The sequence below is a fragment of the Carcharodon carcharias genome, chromosome 21 (assembly GCF_017639515.1).
Source record: "Carcharodon carcharias isolate sCarCar2 chromosome 21, sCarCar2.pri, whole genome shotgun sequence".
Classification (NCBI taxonomy): domain Eukaryota; kingdom Metazoa; phylum Chordata; class Chondrichthyes; order Lamniformes; family Lamnidae; genus Carcharodon; species Carcharodon carcharias.
In genome coordinates, this window is record NC_054487.1 from 49,835,352 (window position 1) to 49,853,297 (window position 17,946).

At 42.9% G+C, this 17,946-nt stretch overlaps 1 protein-coding gene across 4 annotated transcripts in view; it reads left to right on the forward strand.

Annotated features, from left to right (window-relative positions):
* The window catches only part of LOC121293377 (coiled-coil domain-containing protein 91-like), a 188,739-nt gene that overhangs the window by 67,030 nt on the left and 103,763 nt on the right, over positions 1-17,946 (forward strand). For all 4 annotated transcript variants that reach the window (XM_041216403.1, XM_041216401.1, XM_041216405.1 and 1 more), the window contains exon 7: positions 10,472-10,549. In XM_041216403.1, coding sequence (XP_041072337.1) covers positions 10,472-10,549 — 78 coding nt within the window. The remainder of the gene's footprint in view (positions 1-10,471; positions 10,550-17,946) is intronic.

Sequence of the window (17,946 nt, forward strand, 5' to 3'; positions counted from 1 at the left end):
AATATACTACCCCCAGCACCTTGGGCTCTTATCTTATTAAGTAACATTATGTGCGGTACCTTATCAATTGCCTTTTGGAAATCCAAATATATTACATCTACTGGCTCCCCTTTATCTATCCTGCTTGCTACGTTGTCAAAGAATTCTAATAAATTTGTCAGGCATGATTTCCCCTTCATGACGCCATGTTGACTCTGCTTGATCATATTAAGCATTTCTCAATGCTCTGCTATTACATCCTTTTTAATGGACTCTATAACATTTTCCCAAAGATGGACGTTAAGCTAACTGGCCTATGGTTACCCGTTTTTGTCTTCCTCCCTTTTTGAATGAGGGCGTTACATTGGCAGTTCTCTAATCTTCTGGGACTTTTCCAGAATCTTGGGAGGTTACTACCAATGCATCTATTATCTGTGTAGCTACTTCCTTTAATATTCTAGGATGCAACCCATCAGGCCCAGAGAACTTATCAGCCTTTAGTCCCATTTGTTTCCCTAGTACTTTTTTCTCTAGTGATAGTTATTATATTGATTTCCTCCCCTCCTTTTTTCCCCTTGATTATTTAGTATTTTTGGAATGCTACTAGTGTCTTCTACAGTGAAGACTGATGCAGAGTATTTATTCAACTCCTCTGCAGTTTCCTGATTCCCCATTATTATTTACCCAGCCTCGTTTGCTAAAGGGCCTATGTTCAATTTGGCTTCTCTCTCCCTTTTTATATATTTAAAGAAGCTCTTACTGTCCGTTTTTATATTACTTGCTAGTTTACCCTCAAAGTTCATTTTCTACCTCTATTATTTTTGGTCATCTTTTGTTGGCTTTTAAAACTTTCCGAATCCTCTGGCTTACCACTAATCTTTGCCACATTGTATGTTTTTTCCTTCAATTTGATGTTATCCTTAACTTCCTAGGTTAACCATGGTTGGTTTATCCCCTTCCTAGAATCCTTCTTCCTCACTGGGATATATCTTTATTATGAGTCGAACTATTTTCTTAATTATCTGCCATTGTTCATCCACTGTCTTTTTTACTATACTTCTTTCCCAGTCCAGTCCAGCCAATTCTGCCCTCATTCCTTTGTAATTACCCTTATTTAAGTTTAGCATAGTTGTTTCCGACCCAAGTTTCTCACACTCAAATTGAATGCTAAATTCAACCATGTTATGGTCAGTGTTTCTTTTACTCTGAGATCATTTATTAAACTGGCCTCATTACGCATTACCATATCCAAAATAGCCTGATCCCTGGTTGGATCCACAACATATTGTTCTAGGAAACTGTCCTGAATACACTATGAATTCTTGCTAGTGACTAACTTTACTAATTTGATTTTCCCAATCTATATTAAGATTAAAGTCACCCATGATTAATGTACTGCCATTTTCACATGCCCTTATTATCTCCTGATTTATTCTCTGTCCTACAGTACAGCTACTGTCAGGGGGCCTATAGACTACTCCCACCAGTGTCGGCTTCTCCTTGTTATTTCTTACCTCCACCCATATGGATTCTGCATCTTCCAATCCAAGATCATTTCTTGCCATCGTACTTATTCCGTCTCGTACTAACAAAACTACCCCACCACCGCTCCCTTCCTGCCTATCTTTTCGAAAAGTCACAAATCCCTGAATATTTAGTTCCCAGCTTTGATCTCCTTGTAACCATGTCTCCATAATGGCTATAAGATCATACCCATTAACCTCTATTAGTTCTGATAATTCATTTATTTTGTTCTGAACACTATATGCATTTAAGTAAAGAGCCATTAGTTTTTCCTTTTTACCATTTTTTCCCCCTCTGATCCTATTTGCTGCTTTTTTTTATGTTTGTACATTCTATCCCTTCCTGTCTCACTCTGGGTATCATTGCCTAAATAGCTGCCCTGCAATACAGCCATATCCTTTTGCTTTGTAAGTGTACGTATCCCCTCCCCAGAATTTTCCCCCTCTATATTTAGTTTAAAGCCCTATCTACAGCCCTAGTTATTTGATTTGCCAGGACACTGGTCCCAGCACAATTCAAATGAAGCCCGTCTCACTGGAATAGCTCCCTTCTACCCCAGTATTGGTGCCAGTGCCCCATGAACTGAAACCCATTCCTCCCACACCACTCTTTCAGCCACACATTTAATTCCTTGACTTTATTTACCCTATGCCAGTTTGCCTGTGGCTCAGGTAGTAATCCTGAGATTATTACCTTGGAGGTCCTGCTTTTTAACTTGGCTCTTAACTGTTCAGATCCTTTCAGCAGAACCTCCTTTCTAGTCCTATTAATGTCGTTGGTATCAACTTGGACAATAACAACTGGATTCCTCCCCTCCCACTCCACGTTTCTGTCCAACCCTGAGGTGATATCCTTAACCCTGCCAACGGGCAGGCAACATTGCCTTCGGGACTCGCACTCAAGGCTGCAGAGAACAGTATCTATCCCCCTAATTATACCGTCCCCTACCACTACTACGTTCCTATCCCCTGCCCCCACTTGAAATTCTCAACTTCCACCAAATAGTGCACCATGTTGATAGTACAACTGGGCTTTCCAGAGGTAAATGATCTATCAGCTTTATAAACCTTGCATCTTCATGTGCACCGTTCCTTTTTTTAATGTTTAATCTTGTAAATGAGAAAAAAAGGCATGGTTAAAAAGGAGCCATTTGACCTAACAACTTCCACCCTCTAGAATTTCAACTTTCACAGCCTGGCCAACAATTGCCAGTTTATAATTAAAAGTGAGTGCAACTCATACCAGTTTCTACCCCATGTTCTTTAGATAATTAGTTTGATGAACTGTTAATATTTTTTGTCCATTTTCATAATTACCTCTGTTTATCATCTGGCCTTTGAGCTTTCTAACTGAAGAATCTTAAATAAACTCAGACCCCAGACCACAAGACATTCATTTGGCCCTGCTTTCACCTGGACAGTTGTGCATTTCATTCTTAAATATTGATAAGTACTGCCCCAATGCCAACTATTTCTATTTTTATTTAGCTGATGTAGAGAATCATAGGTCATGAATTCTCAACATGAACTTTAAAGGAACTTTGTAACACTACTTTTGTCCTGAAGTACTTAAGCTCCAGTTAAGTGATGCAAGAGTATACAGAAAAGAAAGGCTGCCAGCTAGTTAGTTGTGTAATTGGAGTTGTGATAATGTTGCTTAGTGACGTGTTAATGTTACGCTGAATGTTCTCTATGTATGTCTGTTTCTCATCAAGTACGGATTAAATATGATTCAATATTAAGGTTTTATGGTGAGTGCTTGCAGTTTGTTGTAGAAAAAGTGTAGTATTAAGTACTGTTCATTCATACTGGATGATGATAGGTTAAAGAGTTATTTGCATTTCTATTGAAATGGCTTTTGTTTTTTTGTCACCTTTCTCCTTTTTCCCTAATTGTGTTTATTTGCCTTCTTAGGCATCCCATTCATTATCATTCATGTTTTCCTAATTGAATAGGAAGGAAGGTGCCTGCTTCCAGGCCTCTGCTTTCTGTAACAAACTGTTATGAACGATTAGGGCAAAATAGTACAGCTTTTCCCTTCCCTTGTCTCTACTTTCCTCTATCAAATTCTGTTTGCTAAACATTCCTGTGAAGTGCCTTGGGATGTTTTACTACCTTAAAGCTTTTTACATGCAAGTTCTTTTACTATCGTACTATCAGTTCCTGTGTGGAAGTGTTCTCATATTAATGGTCAGTAGGGATTTGAACATGGAGTGGCCATAGTACTGCTGTTAAGTTGATTTACTTAGCTGTGCTCTCTGTCAATATTTTCCCCTTTTTGTAAGGGGAGCTCAGCTATTTTAAAATGGGCTTAACTGATGAATGTCCATCATGTGGACCTTTTGTGATTAATCCTGGTGGTTAAATACTGACCACAACTGCCCCATCTCAGTTGGTAGTTTGTAAGTCATTTACACCTTGTAAACATTTCAGGCACTTGCATAGTTCAAAGCATAAATGCATCAACACTGAATTTGTTCCAGATGTGGCTAATAATGGTATAGCTGGAATTGCATCCCTGTTATCTTTTCACAGTTCATTACTGGTTATTCCATGAAATTGATTCTTATCTTCACTTTATAGCCTAGCCCTTAACATTCACCTTTTAATAACATTTTAATTTTCATTTGGTGATCATAACATGATAGAATTTCACATTCTGTTTGAGGGTGAGAACCTTGGGTCTGAAACTAGAATGTAAAGGTAATTACAAAGCTATGAAGACATAGTTCACTACTGTAGACTGTGCAAATAGGTTAAAATGTAAGATGGTAGATTAGCAGTGGCAAGCATTTAAGGAGATATTTCATAATTCTTACCAAAGATATATTCCATTGAGAAAGAAAGACTCTATGAGAAGGTTGCATCATCTGTGACTAACTAAGGAAGTTGAGGATGGTATCAAATATGAAGTAAAGGCTTACAAGCTGTGAAGGTTACTGGTAGGCCAGAAGGTTGGGAAAATTTTATAAATCAGCAAAGGATGACGGAAAAAATAAAGAGGGTTAAATTAGAATATGAGAGTAAACTGGCAAGAAATATAAAAACAGACAGTAAGAACCTCTACAAGTATATAAAAAGAGAATATTTAAAGTAAACATAGCTCATTGGAAGATGAGACTGGAGAATTAATAATGAGAAACAAGGAAATGGCACAGACTTTGTACAAGCTTTTTGTTTCTGCCGCCTTGATACAAGACACAAAAACATACCAAGAATAATAGAAAATCAAAGGCAAAAGGGAGGCAGGAACTAAAACGATCACTCACTAGGGAAAAAGCACTAGGAACCCTAATAAGAGAATGGCCGACAAGTCCCCTGGACTTGATGGCCTGAATCCTAAGGTCTTAAAGATACTGGATGCATTGGTTGTAACCTTCCAAAATTCCTTAGACTTTGGAAAGATCCCAGTTGATTGAAAACCACAAGTGTAACACCTCTATTCAGGGAAGGAAGGAGTCAAAAAGCAGGACACTATAGACCAGTTAGCCTTACATTTGTTGTTGGGAAAATGCTGGAGTCCATTATTAAGGAAGTAGTAGCAGGATATTTAGAAAATCAAAATACAATCAAGTCACGAGTCAACATGGTTTTATGAAAGGGAAATGGTGTTTGACAAACTTATTAGAGTTCTTTGAGGATGTAACAAGCAGAGTGGATGAAGGGGTACCAGTAGATGTAGTGTATTTGTATTTCCAAAAGGCATTTATTAAGGTGCCACGCAAAAAGATTACCACGTATGATAAGTGCTTATGGTGTTGGGGGTAATATATTAGTATAGTTAGAGGATTGGCTAACTGATAGGAAACAGAGAGTCAGACTAAGTGGGTTATTTTCAGGTTGGCAAACTGTAACTAGTGGAGTGCCACGGGGATCAGTGCTAGGGTCTCAGCTATTTGCAATCTATATAAATTCCTTGGATGAATAAACAGTGCATTGTAGCCAAATCTGCTGATGATACAATAGGTAGGAAAGCAAGTTGTGAGGAAGATACAAAGTGTGTGCAAAGGGCTATAGACAGGTTAAGTGAGTGGGCAAAAAATTGGTAGCTGGAGATGTGGGAAAATGTGAACTTGTCCATCTTGGTGGGAAGAGCAGAAAAGCAGAATATTATTTATATGGAAAAAGACTGCAAAATAAAATACATTAGAATCTCTGTGCCCTCGCATATGAATCACAGAAAGTTAGCATGCAGGTGGAGCAAATAATTAAGAAGGCAAATGAAAGGAAATGGGACCTGAAGGACATTAGAATCAGAATCACAGAATTGTTATGTAGAAGGAGCCATTTGGCCCATCGTGTCTGCACCAGCTCTCTGAGCATTTTAATATAGTGCCAATCTCCTGCCTTTTCCCTGACAGTGAACCAGGTGGGTTTTTACACCATTGCTGAGACTAGCTTTATATTCCACCAGCAGCTGTGGTGGGATTTGAACGCATGCCCCAAGGACAATAGCCTGGATCTCTGGATTACTAGTACATGACAACACCACCATGCCATCATCACCCCATCTGCTATTCTGTATTTCATTTTAAATCAGCATTTGTTTTAGTTATAACAAATTATTATATATCTTTAAACTCTTTCAGCAGAAACATAAACTACAGAATAAAACCTGCTAAACAATGTTCCCTTTATTTTTTTCCATCTATGTGCAGAATGAATTTTATGTGCCCCATTATCAAGGTAATGTGCAGATGAATGCCACCAGTAGAAATAAAAAACAATATTTTTTTTCTTGAAAGGTTACCATAGATATGGAAGAGGAATAAAGAATACAACCCCCAGCCGTTGACACACTAGCATGCTAGTCCACAAATTACCAGATTTTCTGAATTTGATTTTAAATTTACCATGGTGGCATTTGTACTCATGACCTCTATGTTTTAATTTCAGTACCATAACCACTATCTACCATACATGAGAGGTATTTGTTTTATATTGTAGCTTGATTTTAGTCATTTAGCAGAAGAAAAGTAGAATTGGTAGGGATGGCTCAAGACAAGAGAAAGATCTTTTGTTTCAATTTGACAAGCTCAAAATAGAAAGAGCTAAGGAGGCTTAACTTTTTGAGTTCTTAGAAAATGTGGAAAAGGCAACTTTGATTTTTTCAGCTTATTGAGTATTTTCTTTACTGCTAAGAATAGCGAGAAAAAAGCTCAGTATTACCTTCACATTAACAAACATAAACAGGTAGAGGTAAAGTGTCTGTGAATTTGCTCTTATGAACTGGAGGGTGAAGGTCAGAGAGACTGTGTCCGTGTAAATTAAATGAATATTGAAGGGGAAAACTACATTTGGGAACTGGGAAAAAGAGAGTTGTTGTGAAGAGAGAAAAGAATTCCAGGAGGATTAAAAATCTATGAATTGTGTAGTAATAAACTATTTTTAAAGTAAACTATCTGTCACAGAGCATACAAAAATGAATGGGGATTGATAGTATTTTAAAGTATACATGGTTTAAAATGTCCTATGAGATAACTTCACAAGAGCCTTTGCATTATTCATTGGAGACCTGGGTTCAGTATCTAAAACTTTTTACAAACGCCTAGAAATACCACTGTTTTTAATGTGTTGAATATCTTTGGGATCAATCTTTCTTTAATAATTCTACAAAAACAGAATGACTCAATCAGTGGTATTAACTACCCCAAAAATCCTCTTACCTACTCTTGGTAACTTGCTACAAGTTGTTAAGTTATTAATTCTTAACTTAGTAACTCTTCATAACTTTCTAAATCTTTCAATTTACCTCCCGCTCGCCACTGCCCACCTCCAACTTGCCGCTGTCCTGACTTGCCCCTTCCCTCCCCTACTCTTCTGGTTGTTGTTTCCCTCTTGCTTGCTACTACCTTCTCGACCCTCCCATTCACTCCCTCACTCCCTGACTCTCCCGCTTTGCTGCTTCTCCAGCTCGCTCCTTCCCTCCCACACGCTGTTTCTGCCCCTGATCCTCCTGCTTGCCACTTCTTTCCCCAACTCTCCTGATTGCTGCTTCCCTCCCTGACCCACCTGCTTACCATCACCCCCTCTCACCTCCCCTCCTCCTGCACACTGCTTTGCTCTCTAGAATACTGACTGCAAGTGAGGACTCAGATGGGGGATCAAGAAGGAAGAACCGAGAAAGTGAATGAGAGAAGCAGAGAGCAGGAGGATTGGGGAGGGAAGCAACAAATGGGATGGAAATGGCGAGCAAGAGGCTCAGGGAGAGAGTCGGCAAAGGGGAGGCTCAGGGAGAGAGTCGGCAAAGGGGAGGCTCAGGGAGAGAGTCGGCGAAGGGGAAGCTTGGGGAGGGAGGCTGCCAAGGGGAGGCTTGGGGAGGGAGGCAGCGAAGGGGAGGCTCGATGGGCAGAGAGACTGTGTCCGTGTGAATTAAATGAATATTGAAGGAGAAAACTACATTTGGGAACTGGGAAAAAGAGTGTTGTAGAGGCGGCCAAGGGGAGGTTCGGGGAGGGAGGCAGCCAAGAGGAGGCTTGGGGAGGGAGGCAGCCAAGGGGAGGCTCGGGGAGGGAGGCGACCAAGGGGAGGCTCGGGGAGGGAGGCGACCAAGGGGAGGCTCGGGGAGGGAGGCGACCAAGGGGAGGCTCGGGGAGGGAGGCGACCAAGGGGAGGCTCGGGGAGGGAGGCGACCAAGGGGAGGCTCGGGGAGGGAGGCGACCAAGGGGAGGCTCGGGGAGGGAGGCGACCAAGGGGAGGCTCGGGGAGGGAGGCGACCAAGGGGAGGCTCGGGGAGGGAGGCGACCAAGGGGAGGCTCGGGGAGGGAGGCGACCAAGGGGAGGCTCGGGGAGGGAGGCGACCAAGGGGAGGCTCGGGGAGGGAGGCGACCAAGGGGAGGCTCGGGGAGGGAGGCGACCAAGGGGAGGCTCGGGGAGGGAGGCGACCAAGGGGAGGCTCGGGGAGGGAGGCGACCAAGGGGAGGCTCGGGGAGGGAGGCGACCAAGGGGAGGCTCGGGGAGGGAGGCGACCAAGGGGAGGCTCGGGGAGGGAGGCGACCAAGGGGAGGCTCGGGGAGGGAGGCGACCAAGGGGAGGCTCGGGGAGGGAGGCGACCAAGGGGAGGCTCGGGGAGGGAGGCGACCAAGGGGAGGCTCGGGGAGGGAGGCGACCAAGGGGAGGCTCGGGGAGGGAGGCGACCAAGGGGAGGCTCGGGGAGGGAGGCGACCAAGGGGAGGCTCGGGGAGGGAGGCGACCAAGGGGAGGCTCGGGGAGGGAGGCGACCAAGGGGAGGCTCGGGGAGGGAGGCGACCAAGGGGAGGCTCGGGGAGGGAGGCGACCAAGGGGAGGCTCGGGGAGGGAGGCGACCAAGGGGAGGCTCGGGGAGGGAGGCGACCAAGGGGAGGCTCGGGGAGGGAGGCGACCAAGGGGAGGCTCGGGGAGGGAGGCGACCAAGGGGAGGCTCGGGGAGGGAGGCGACCAAGGGGAGGCTCGGGGAGGGAGGCGACCAAGGGGAGGCTCGGGGAGGGAGGCGACCAAGGGGAGGCTCGGGGAGGGAGGCGACCAAGGGGAGGCTCGGGGAGGGAGGCGACCAAGGGGAGGCTCGGGGAGGGAGGCGACCAAGGGGAGGCTCGGGGAGGGAGGCGACCAAGGGGAGGCTCGGGGAGGGAGGCGACCAAGGGGAGGCTCGGGGAGGGAGGCGACCAAGGGGAGGCTCGGGGAGGGAGGCGACCAAGGGGAGGCTCGGGGAGGGAGGCGACCAAGGGGAGGCTCGGGGAGGGAGGCGACCAAGGGGAGGCTCGGGGAGGGAGGCGGCGAAGGGAAGGGTCAGGGAGAGAGGCTGTGAAAGGGAGGCTCAGGGTGGAAAGCGGGGGAGGGTCGGGGAGGGAGGTGGCGAGCGGGACGGTAGCGAATGGAGGTGACAAAGGCAGTGAAGGGGAGGGTAGGGGAGGGAGGTAGGGAGCGGGAGGGCCAGGGAGGGAGGCGGTGAAAGGGAGGGTCAAGGAGGGAGGCAGAGAAGAGAGGGGGGGTCGGCGAGAGGAAGGCAGTGAGCAGGAGGGTCAGGGAGGGAGGCAGCAAGTGGGAGGCCCAGGGAGGGAGGCAGCGAGCAGAAGGGTCAGCAAATGGAAGGGTTAGCAAGCGAAAGACTGGTGCCCACAGAGCTTCGGGCTCCAGGAACTGACGCAAGTTAATTTTGGCTATTAATTCCACCTGATTAATCATGCCAGACTTGGCTCTCATCCGTTAAGTTCCTGTCATAGGAGATTCTACCGTTCTTTGCTTATGGGCTAGAGTGGTAGTAAATCTAATTTAACTATCAGGATGTGCCGGGGACTAAATGGACTGTTGCATGGCCCCACAGGCATGCAACTTAGAGGCATCACTGCTGCCAAATATAATCCAAGAGAAGTGTATCTGATTTTAAGTTATTTATATAGTGATCTGGATCTTTGGCTAGCAATTATAAGTATTCCCTGTGATTTTATCCAGTATATACGTATGTGTGTCTGTCTATATAACAAGCCCTTGCCTGTTTAATTTCCATGATACTTTGTGCTGCAAATTGCTGGAGGTGTGAGATGAAAATGATGTGGTGACTTCTACAGGGCATTTGGGACTGAATAGAGGCAAGCAACTGTGTATCTCCTTTTCCAATCAGATTGAAGGATTGTGAAATTAGCAGCACAAGGACTGAGCAGGAAGTGTAAATTTGAGTGGGTGAAATCAATGGTAAATCAGAATTACAGAGTTTGAATTATTTTATTAGAATTTAATGCCTTCAGAGTGTTGTCTGCCTATTATTAAATAATAAGACATCAGAGTTTTGCAGTTTTAAACTATTGCCATTATCATGCTTATCTTTCTATGTTGATAACTGAAAACTTGCACATTGAGCAGATATAATGGTATTATTTCCACGTACAACACAAAAATCTTGTTACCAAAGTAGTATTGACAGCTGAATTCTGTAGTAAAATCTTTAAAAGTCTCCATTATTGAAACGTTAACAACATGTAATACTCTATTTGCAGGAGAAACATAAACAAGAACTGGAAGATCTTAGAAAAGCTGGTCATGATGCTCTAAGCATCATCATTGAAGAATTTAAGGTTAGTATCTTGAATGGCAGAACAGGCTGAAGGGACTAGATGGACTACCCTCGTTTCTTTCAGCACCCAATCTGTAAAGCCCCCTCAGGATCTTACTACATTTCAGTAAGGTCACCTCTCATTCTTCTAAACTCCAATGGATACAGGCCTTTCCTCATAAGATAACCCCCCTGCCCCCATCCCAGGTAACAGTCGAGTGAACCTCCTCTGAACTGCTTTTATTGCAATTATGCTCTTTCTTAATTACGAAGACCAAAACTATATGCAGTACTCCAGATGTGGTCTCAGCAATGCCCTGCACAACTACCTTTATATTCCGTTCCTCTTCCAGTAAACAATAACATTCCATTTGCCTTTCTAATCACTTGCTGTACATGCTTACTAACTTTTTGTGATTCATGTACCAGGACACCCAGATTCCTCTGTACCTCAAAGTTCTGCAATCTCTCACCATTTAAATAATTCAAATAAATAATATGCTGTTTTTCTATTCTTCCTGCCAAAGTTGACAAGTTCACATTTTTCCACATTACATTCCATCTGCCAATTTTTTTCCCATTCACTTAACCTATCCTTTTCAGACCCCTTATGCCCTCTTCACAACGTACTTTCCTACCTATCTTTCTGTCATCAGCAACTTTGACAACTATGCATTCTGTCCCTTTATCCAACTCATTGATGTAAATTATAAATATTTGAGGCCCCAGTGTTGATTCCCTATGCCATTCCCCTTGTTACATCTTGCCAACCTGAAAATGACCCATTTATGTCTACCCTGTGCTTCCTGTTGGCTAACCAATCCTTTATTCACAATAATATGTTATCCCCTACACCATGAACTTTTCTTCACCCTTTACTGCACAAAGTAAGTGGGTTTTGTGGAAGATTTTAGAGGAGAGGCAACATTGGAGGAAATGCCAGGGTGTGGAATCCAGGTGGCTGAAAGCACAGCCTTGGATGGTGAGGTTAAGGGTGTTATTGGGGTGGGGAATGATGCACAAGTTGCAGTTGGGAGTAATGTTTGTGAGCTGGAGGAGATTAAAGACTTTGAAATTATGCAGTGTTTAAAAATGAAGGATGAGTACTTTAAGTTTGAGGTGCTGGGAGTACCAGAGACAAAATAAGTTAACCATAACATGAAGAGCAATCAAGGTAACCCAGAAGTTTGACTAAATTCAACCCTGTAAAATGCAGGACGGAAAGATACTGATGTAGCCTTAGTTATTACATGGCTCAGGTCCTCAATGAAGTACTTAAATGATGAAATTTATATGTAATTCACTGCCTGTAATGTAGGAATAGTGTATTTATTGTAACTTTAATTCAATTTTACCCTTTTAATATCCTGTCCACCATGTCCGTTACCTGCCGAATTTTTTTGTCTGTTTCTGTTACTTTGATTGTTACATGTTTGTATGTTTTCAACCTGATTGCTTAATTTATATGTTTTTTTTTCATGTAAGCTACAATACAATTTAGCCTTCGGGCTGCAAATGTGTTTCTTGAATAAAATGCCATTATTAATAAATCTTTATGCAATTGAGGTACTGGACTGAATTCAGATTCTACATGGAAGGATAATGCATTTCAGTCTGTTAAGGTATAAGCAATGAATTACTTGATTCTAAAAACAAAAATAAATACCGTCTAGTCTTTAATTACAGATGTAAAGATCAATACAAAAATTTGTGACACAGCCTTCCTTGCTTCTCCCCCTTCCCATAACCAAAGACATTTTGTTTTCAGAGGTGCTCCATCTAGTGGTCTGTCTGAAAATTTAATTGTCCATTTTATGACGTGGGTACTGTCCAGTTATTGGTTGTGAATGTTGCCACTACATATTTTTTACTATTTGAGGTAAGCATTTTTGGCAAACTGGTCCACATTTGTGAAAGATTACTGTCATTGTTATCGTATTTATGGTGCTACACACAGAATCAATAATTCTTTATCTGCTAGTGTGTAAATTTTAGAGGAAAGGATAGATACAGTAATAATAATACAGGCAGCATTGACTGTGTGTTGAAGAATAGGCTTGCATTCTCCAGCATATTGATACTAAACTGCAACTTCAGTTTTGTTTCAAATTTTACCTTGCTTGACAAGAGGTCATTTGAAATTGTTTTAAACGTATGGTGACTTAGTAGTTCACAATGTAGGATAAGGTAATTATTGTTGCTTAGTGGCTGTATACAACATTTGTGACTTGACTCTCTGGCAGTAAAACTGCCTGGTATATCCTGATAAGTTACAATCAGCAAATCAGCTTTTGGTCATTTGTAAAAGTAAAAGAGTAAAAGTCTGGAAAGAATGTAAAAATTGTTAATTAATTAAGGTATTAAAATTCAAATACCCTGTGATTTAAAACAAACTTTATGTACGTTGTCAGCAAATAACGTGGTTAATTACATGCCGTCATAAGTCATGCATATTTCAAAGTTTCCATTCTGGGCAGAACATTCTTAAAGGGACAAAGTCATCCTTTCAGGAAGATGTATAGGCCAACTCAATTCCTGGAGCAGATTATTCCAAAAGCCCTCTTCCCACAGCCACTGGGAATATATATCCTGTGCTATTTCAATTGAATAGATTTTCCTTCTCAGAGATATAGATATGATCTCTGATGCCATAATTGATGACATTGCACTACTAGTTGTGTAATTTTGTATTTTCGGTTTAGAATCTTATTTCATATCTCCACTTTACAATGATAATTATAGCCAAATGTTAATGAGTCACTTTGGCAATATTCTCATGATGTGGCTTTGCTGCTATTTTCATGGAGGTATGGACTGTTGCAAATATAAACAGAATAGAATGAACATAATGGGGATTGGGTTGTTTTGTTGATCTCAAATTGACTTTCGAACATGGGAACAGGAGTAGGCTATTCAGCATCTAGAACTTGATGTGCACCTCAAAGCTATTTACCTATATAGTTCCATATCACTTGATACTCTTACCTAACAAAAATCTATCAATTTCAGTCTTGAAATCTCCGAATGACCTTGCACCACAGCCTTTTGGGGAAGATGTTTCTAGATGTCTACTCTGTGAAAAAGTGCTTCCTGATTTCTCTCCTAAAATACCTGAGATCTAATTCTAAGATCATTCCACATAATCTTGCTTCTCCCATTGGAGAAAATTATTTCACTGTATCTAGTGAACCCAATCCTTTCAACATTTTAAACACCTTGATCAGATCAGCCATCAATTTTTTTGCACTTGAGGGAATACGATCCAAGTTTATGCACCCTGTCCTCAATTTAACCCTCTAAACCCTGGTATCATTCTGTTGAATCAGTTCTACATCTAGATCAGTATATCCTTCCTGATGTGTGGTGCCTAAGAATGAATGCAGTACTCCAGAGCGCTCTTTGCAGCTGAAACATCACCACTTCCTGTTTATATTCCAGCCCCTAATTACATTAGACTTTTTGATTTTTTTTTGTACGTATTTACTTGCTTTAAATGATTTGATCACTTGGCCTCTCAAATCTCTTTGGTGCTCCTATTGTTCCTAGTTTCTCACCATGTAGAAAATACACCGATCTCTCTTTCTGATGTCTGAAATTGATAACCTCACACTTGCTCACATATTATCTGCTATAGTTTTGCCCACTCACTTAACCTGTCAACAATAACAGTTTGCATTTATATAACATCTTTAACACAGTAAAAGCTTTCAAGGCGTTTTACAGGAGCATTAGCAAACAAAATTTTACGCCGAGCCACATATGAGGACAGATGAACTAACGCTTGGAAAAAAAGTAGGTTTTAAAGCATGTCTTCAAGGGGGAGAGCACGGTGGAGAGTTTTAAGAATGTTTGTGGATGGGGTGCGAATTAAACGGGCTGCTTTGTCCTGGATGGTGTCAAGTTTCTTGAGTGTTGTTGGAGCTGCACTCATCCAGACAACTGGAGAGTATTCTGTCACACTCCTGACTTGTACCTTGTAGATGGTGGACAGGCTTTGGGGGGTCAGGTGGTAAGTTACTCATTACAGGATTCCTAGCCTCTTCCTGATCTTGTAGCCACAGTATTTATGTGGCTAGTTCAGTTTCTGGTCAATGATAACACCCAGGATGTTGTTAGTGAAGGATCCAGCGATGGTAATGCCATTGAATGTCAAGGGGTGATGGTTAGATTCTCTCTTCTTGGAGATAGAAATTGCCTGATACTTGTGTAGCGCGAATGTTACTTGCCGCTTGTCAGCCCAAGCCTGGATATTGTCCAGGTCTTGCTGCATTTGGACATGGACTGCTTCAGTATCTGAGGAGTTGCGAATGCTGCTGAACATGGTGCAATCACCAGAGAACATCCTCACTTTTGACCTTATGATGGAAGGAAGGTCATCGATGAAGCAGCTGAAGATATTGGGTCGAGGACACGACCCTGAGGAACTCCTGTAGTAATGTCCTGGAGCTGAGATAATTGACCCCCAGCAACCACAACCATCTTCCTTTGTGCTAGGTATGACTCCAAGCAGCGGAGAGTTTTCCTCCTGATTCCCATTGACTCCAGTTTTGCTAGGGCTTGAGGTCAGGAGCTGAGTGATCCTGGTGGAACCCAAACTGAGCATAGTGAGCAAGTTATTGCTAAGCAAGTGCTGCTTGATAGCACTGTTGATGACCCCTTCCATCACTTTACTGATGATCGGGAATAGATGATGGGGCGGTAATTGGCCGGGCTGGATTTGTCCTGCTGTTTGTGGACGGGGCATGCCTGGGCAATTTTCCACATTGCGGGTGGATGCCAGTGTCATAGCTGTACTGAAACAGCTTGGCTCGGGGTGCGTCAAGTTCTGGAGCACAAGTCTTCAGTACTGTAGGTAGAATAATGCCAGGGCCCATAGCCTATGCGGTATTGAGTGCCTTCAGCTGTTTCTTGGTATTATGTGGAGTGAATCGAATTGGATGAAGACTGGCATTTGTGATGTTGGCTGAAGACTGGCATTTGTGATGCTGGGGACCTCTGGAGGAAGTTGAGATGGATTATCCATTTGGCACTTCTGGCTGAAGATTATTTCAAATATTTCAGTCTTATCTTTTGCACTGTTGTGCTGAACTCCCCCATCATTGAGGATGGAGATATTTTGGAGCCTCCTTCTCCAGTGAGTTGTTTAATTGTCCACCACCATTCACGACTGGAGGTGGCAGGCTGCAGAGTTTAGATCTGATCCATTGGTTGTGGAATCACTCAGTTCTGTCCATCACTTGCTGCTTAAGCTGTTTGGCACACAAGTAGTCCTGATTTGTAGCTTCACCAGATTGACACCTCGTTTTTAGGTATACCTGGTGCTGCTCCTGACATGCCCTCCTGCACTCTTCATTTAAATTCCAGAGCTTAGAACCTAGGCAGCTGAAGACATGACCATCAGTTGTGGGTTGATTAAAATAGGGGATGCACGAGAGGCCAGAGTTGGAAGGGTATAGAGATCTTGAAGGTTTGTAGAGCTGGAAGAGGCTACAAAGGTAGCGAGGGACAACACCATGGAGTGATTTGAAAACTAAGGGTGAGAATTTTAACATCGAAGTATTGATGCACTGGAATTCATTGAGCATAGGGCCGATGGGTGAAGGGGATTTTGAGAGTTAGGATACGGATGAGCTCAAGTTTGTGTTGAGTTAAAAATGGGAGGCTGGCCATGGAAACATTGGCATTGTCAAGTTAGAGGTAACAAAGGCATAGATGAAGTTTTTATCAGTATATTTGTTGGGGCTGTGGGTATTCAGGCAATGTTATGGAGGTGGAAGTGGTGTCCTTGATGACATGGATATGTGGTGGATAAATCGTCTCAGTGTCAAATTTGACACCAAGGTTGCAACCAAATTAGTTCAGTGTCAGACAGTTTCCATGGAGTCAGTGACTATGGAAAAGTGTTTGTGGCGGGGTTCAAAGATGATGGCTTTGGTTTTCCCAATATCTAGCTGGAGAAATTTTTGCTTGTCCAGTACAGAATGTTGGACAGGTAGCGTAAAAAATCAGTGCCCATGTCGGGGTTGAGAGAAGTAGTGATGAGGTAGAGCTGGGTGTCATCAGTGTACCAATGGAACCTGATGTTGTGTTATGGATGATGTCTCGAAGGACAGCATGTTGATGAGAAATAAGAGGGAGGCCAAGAACAGATCCATGGGGGATTCCAGAGGTAACAGTGCCAGAGCAAAAATCTCTGGCTGTGACTGGTTAGGTAAGAATGGAACAAAAAACAAAAATACCTGGAAAAACTCAGCAGGTCTGACAGCATCCGCGGAGAGGGATACAGTTGAGGTTTACGAGTCTGTATGACCCCTCATCAGAACTAAAAAAATATAGAAATGAGATGAAATATAAGCTGGTAGAGGGGGTTGGGAGGGACAGGTAGAGCTCGCTAGGGTGCCAGTGATAGGTAGAGGCCAAGAAGAGACTGCCAAAGATGTCATAGACAAAAGGACAATGGGGTATTGATGGTGGTGATATTATTTAAAGGATGTGCTAATGGGGACATTAAGGGTAGCAAGCAGGAGAAGCTAGTGGCATATGGCCCTAGTGGGGATGGGGTGGGAGGGAAGGGATCGAAATGGGCTAAAAGGTGGAGCTGAAACAATAGATCAAAATAAATTTAAAAATAGGTGGGAAAAGAAAAATATATTTGTAAAAAAAATTAACTTATTGGAAAAGGGGGGATCGGAAAGGGGGTGGGGATAGAAGAGAGCATTCATGATCTGAAATTGTTGAACTCAGTATTAAGTCTTCCGGACAGGCCCCCTATCGAGCTCTACCTGTCCCTCCTAACCCTCTCTACCAGCTTATATTTCATCTCATTTCTATATTTTTTAGTTCTGATGAAGGGCCATTCGGACTCAAAACGTCAACTGTATCCCTCTCCACAGATGCTGTCAGACCTGCTGAGTTTTTCCAGGTATTTTTGTTTTTGTTCTAGATTTCCAGCATCCACAGTATTTTGCTTTTATCTTAGGTAAGAATGGAACCAGGCGAGGGCAGCTACATGACTGAGAAGAGGTGTTGGAGGAGGATGGTATGGCCAACCATGTCAAAGACTGCAGGTAGAAAAGGATGAGGGGAGATAGTTTCCATGGTCACAGCCACGTAGGATTTCATTTGTGACTTTGATGATGGCCGTTTCAGCACTATGGCAGGGCGGAAACCTGTTTGGAGGCATTCAGACGTGGAGTTCAGGAAAGATGGGTGCAAAGTTATGAGCTTTGGAGAGGAAAGGGAGATTGAAGATGGGGCAGTAGTTTGTAAGGACAGAAGGATAAAGGATGGATTTTTTGAGAATAGTGGTGATGACAGTCAATTTGAAGGGGAGGGGCCAGTACCTGAGGGGAGAGAACAATTAACAATAGCAGTTAACATGCTGGCTAGAAAGGGGCACTGGGTGGCCAGCAATTTAGT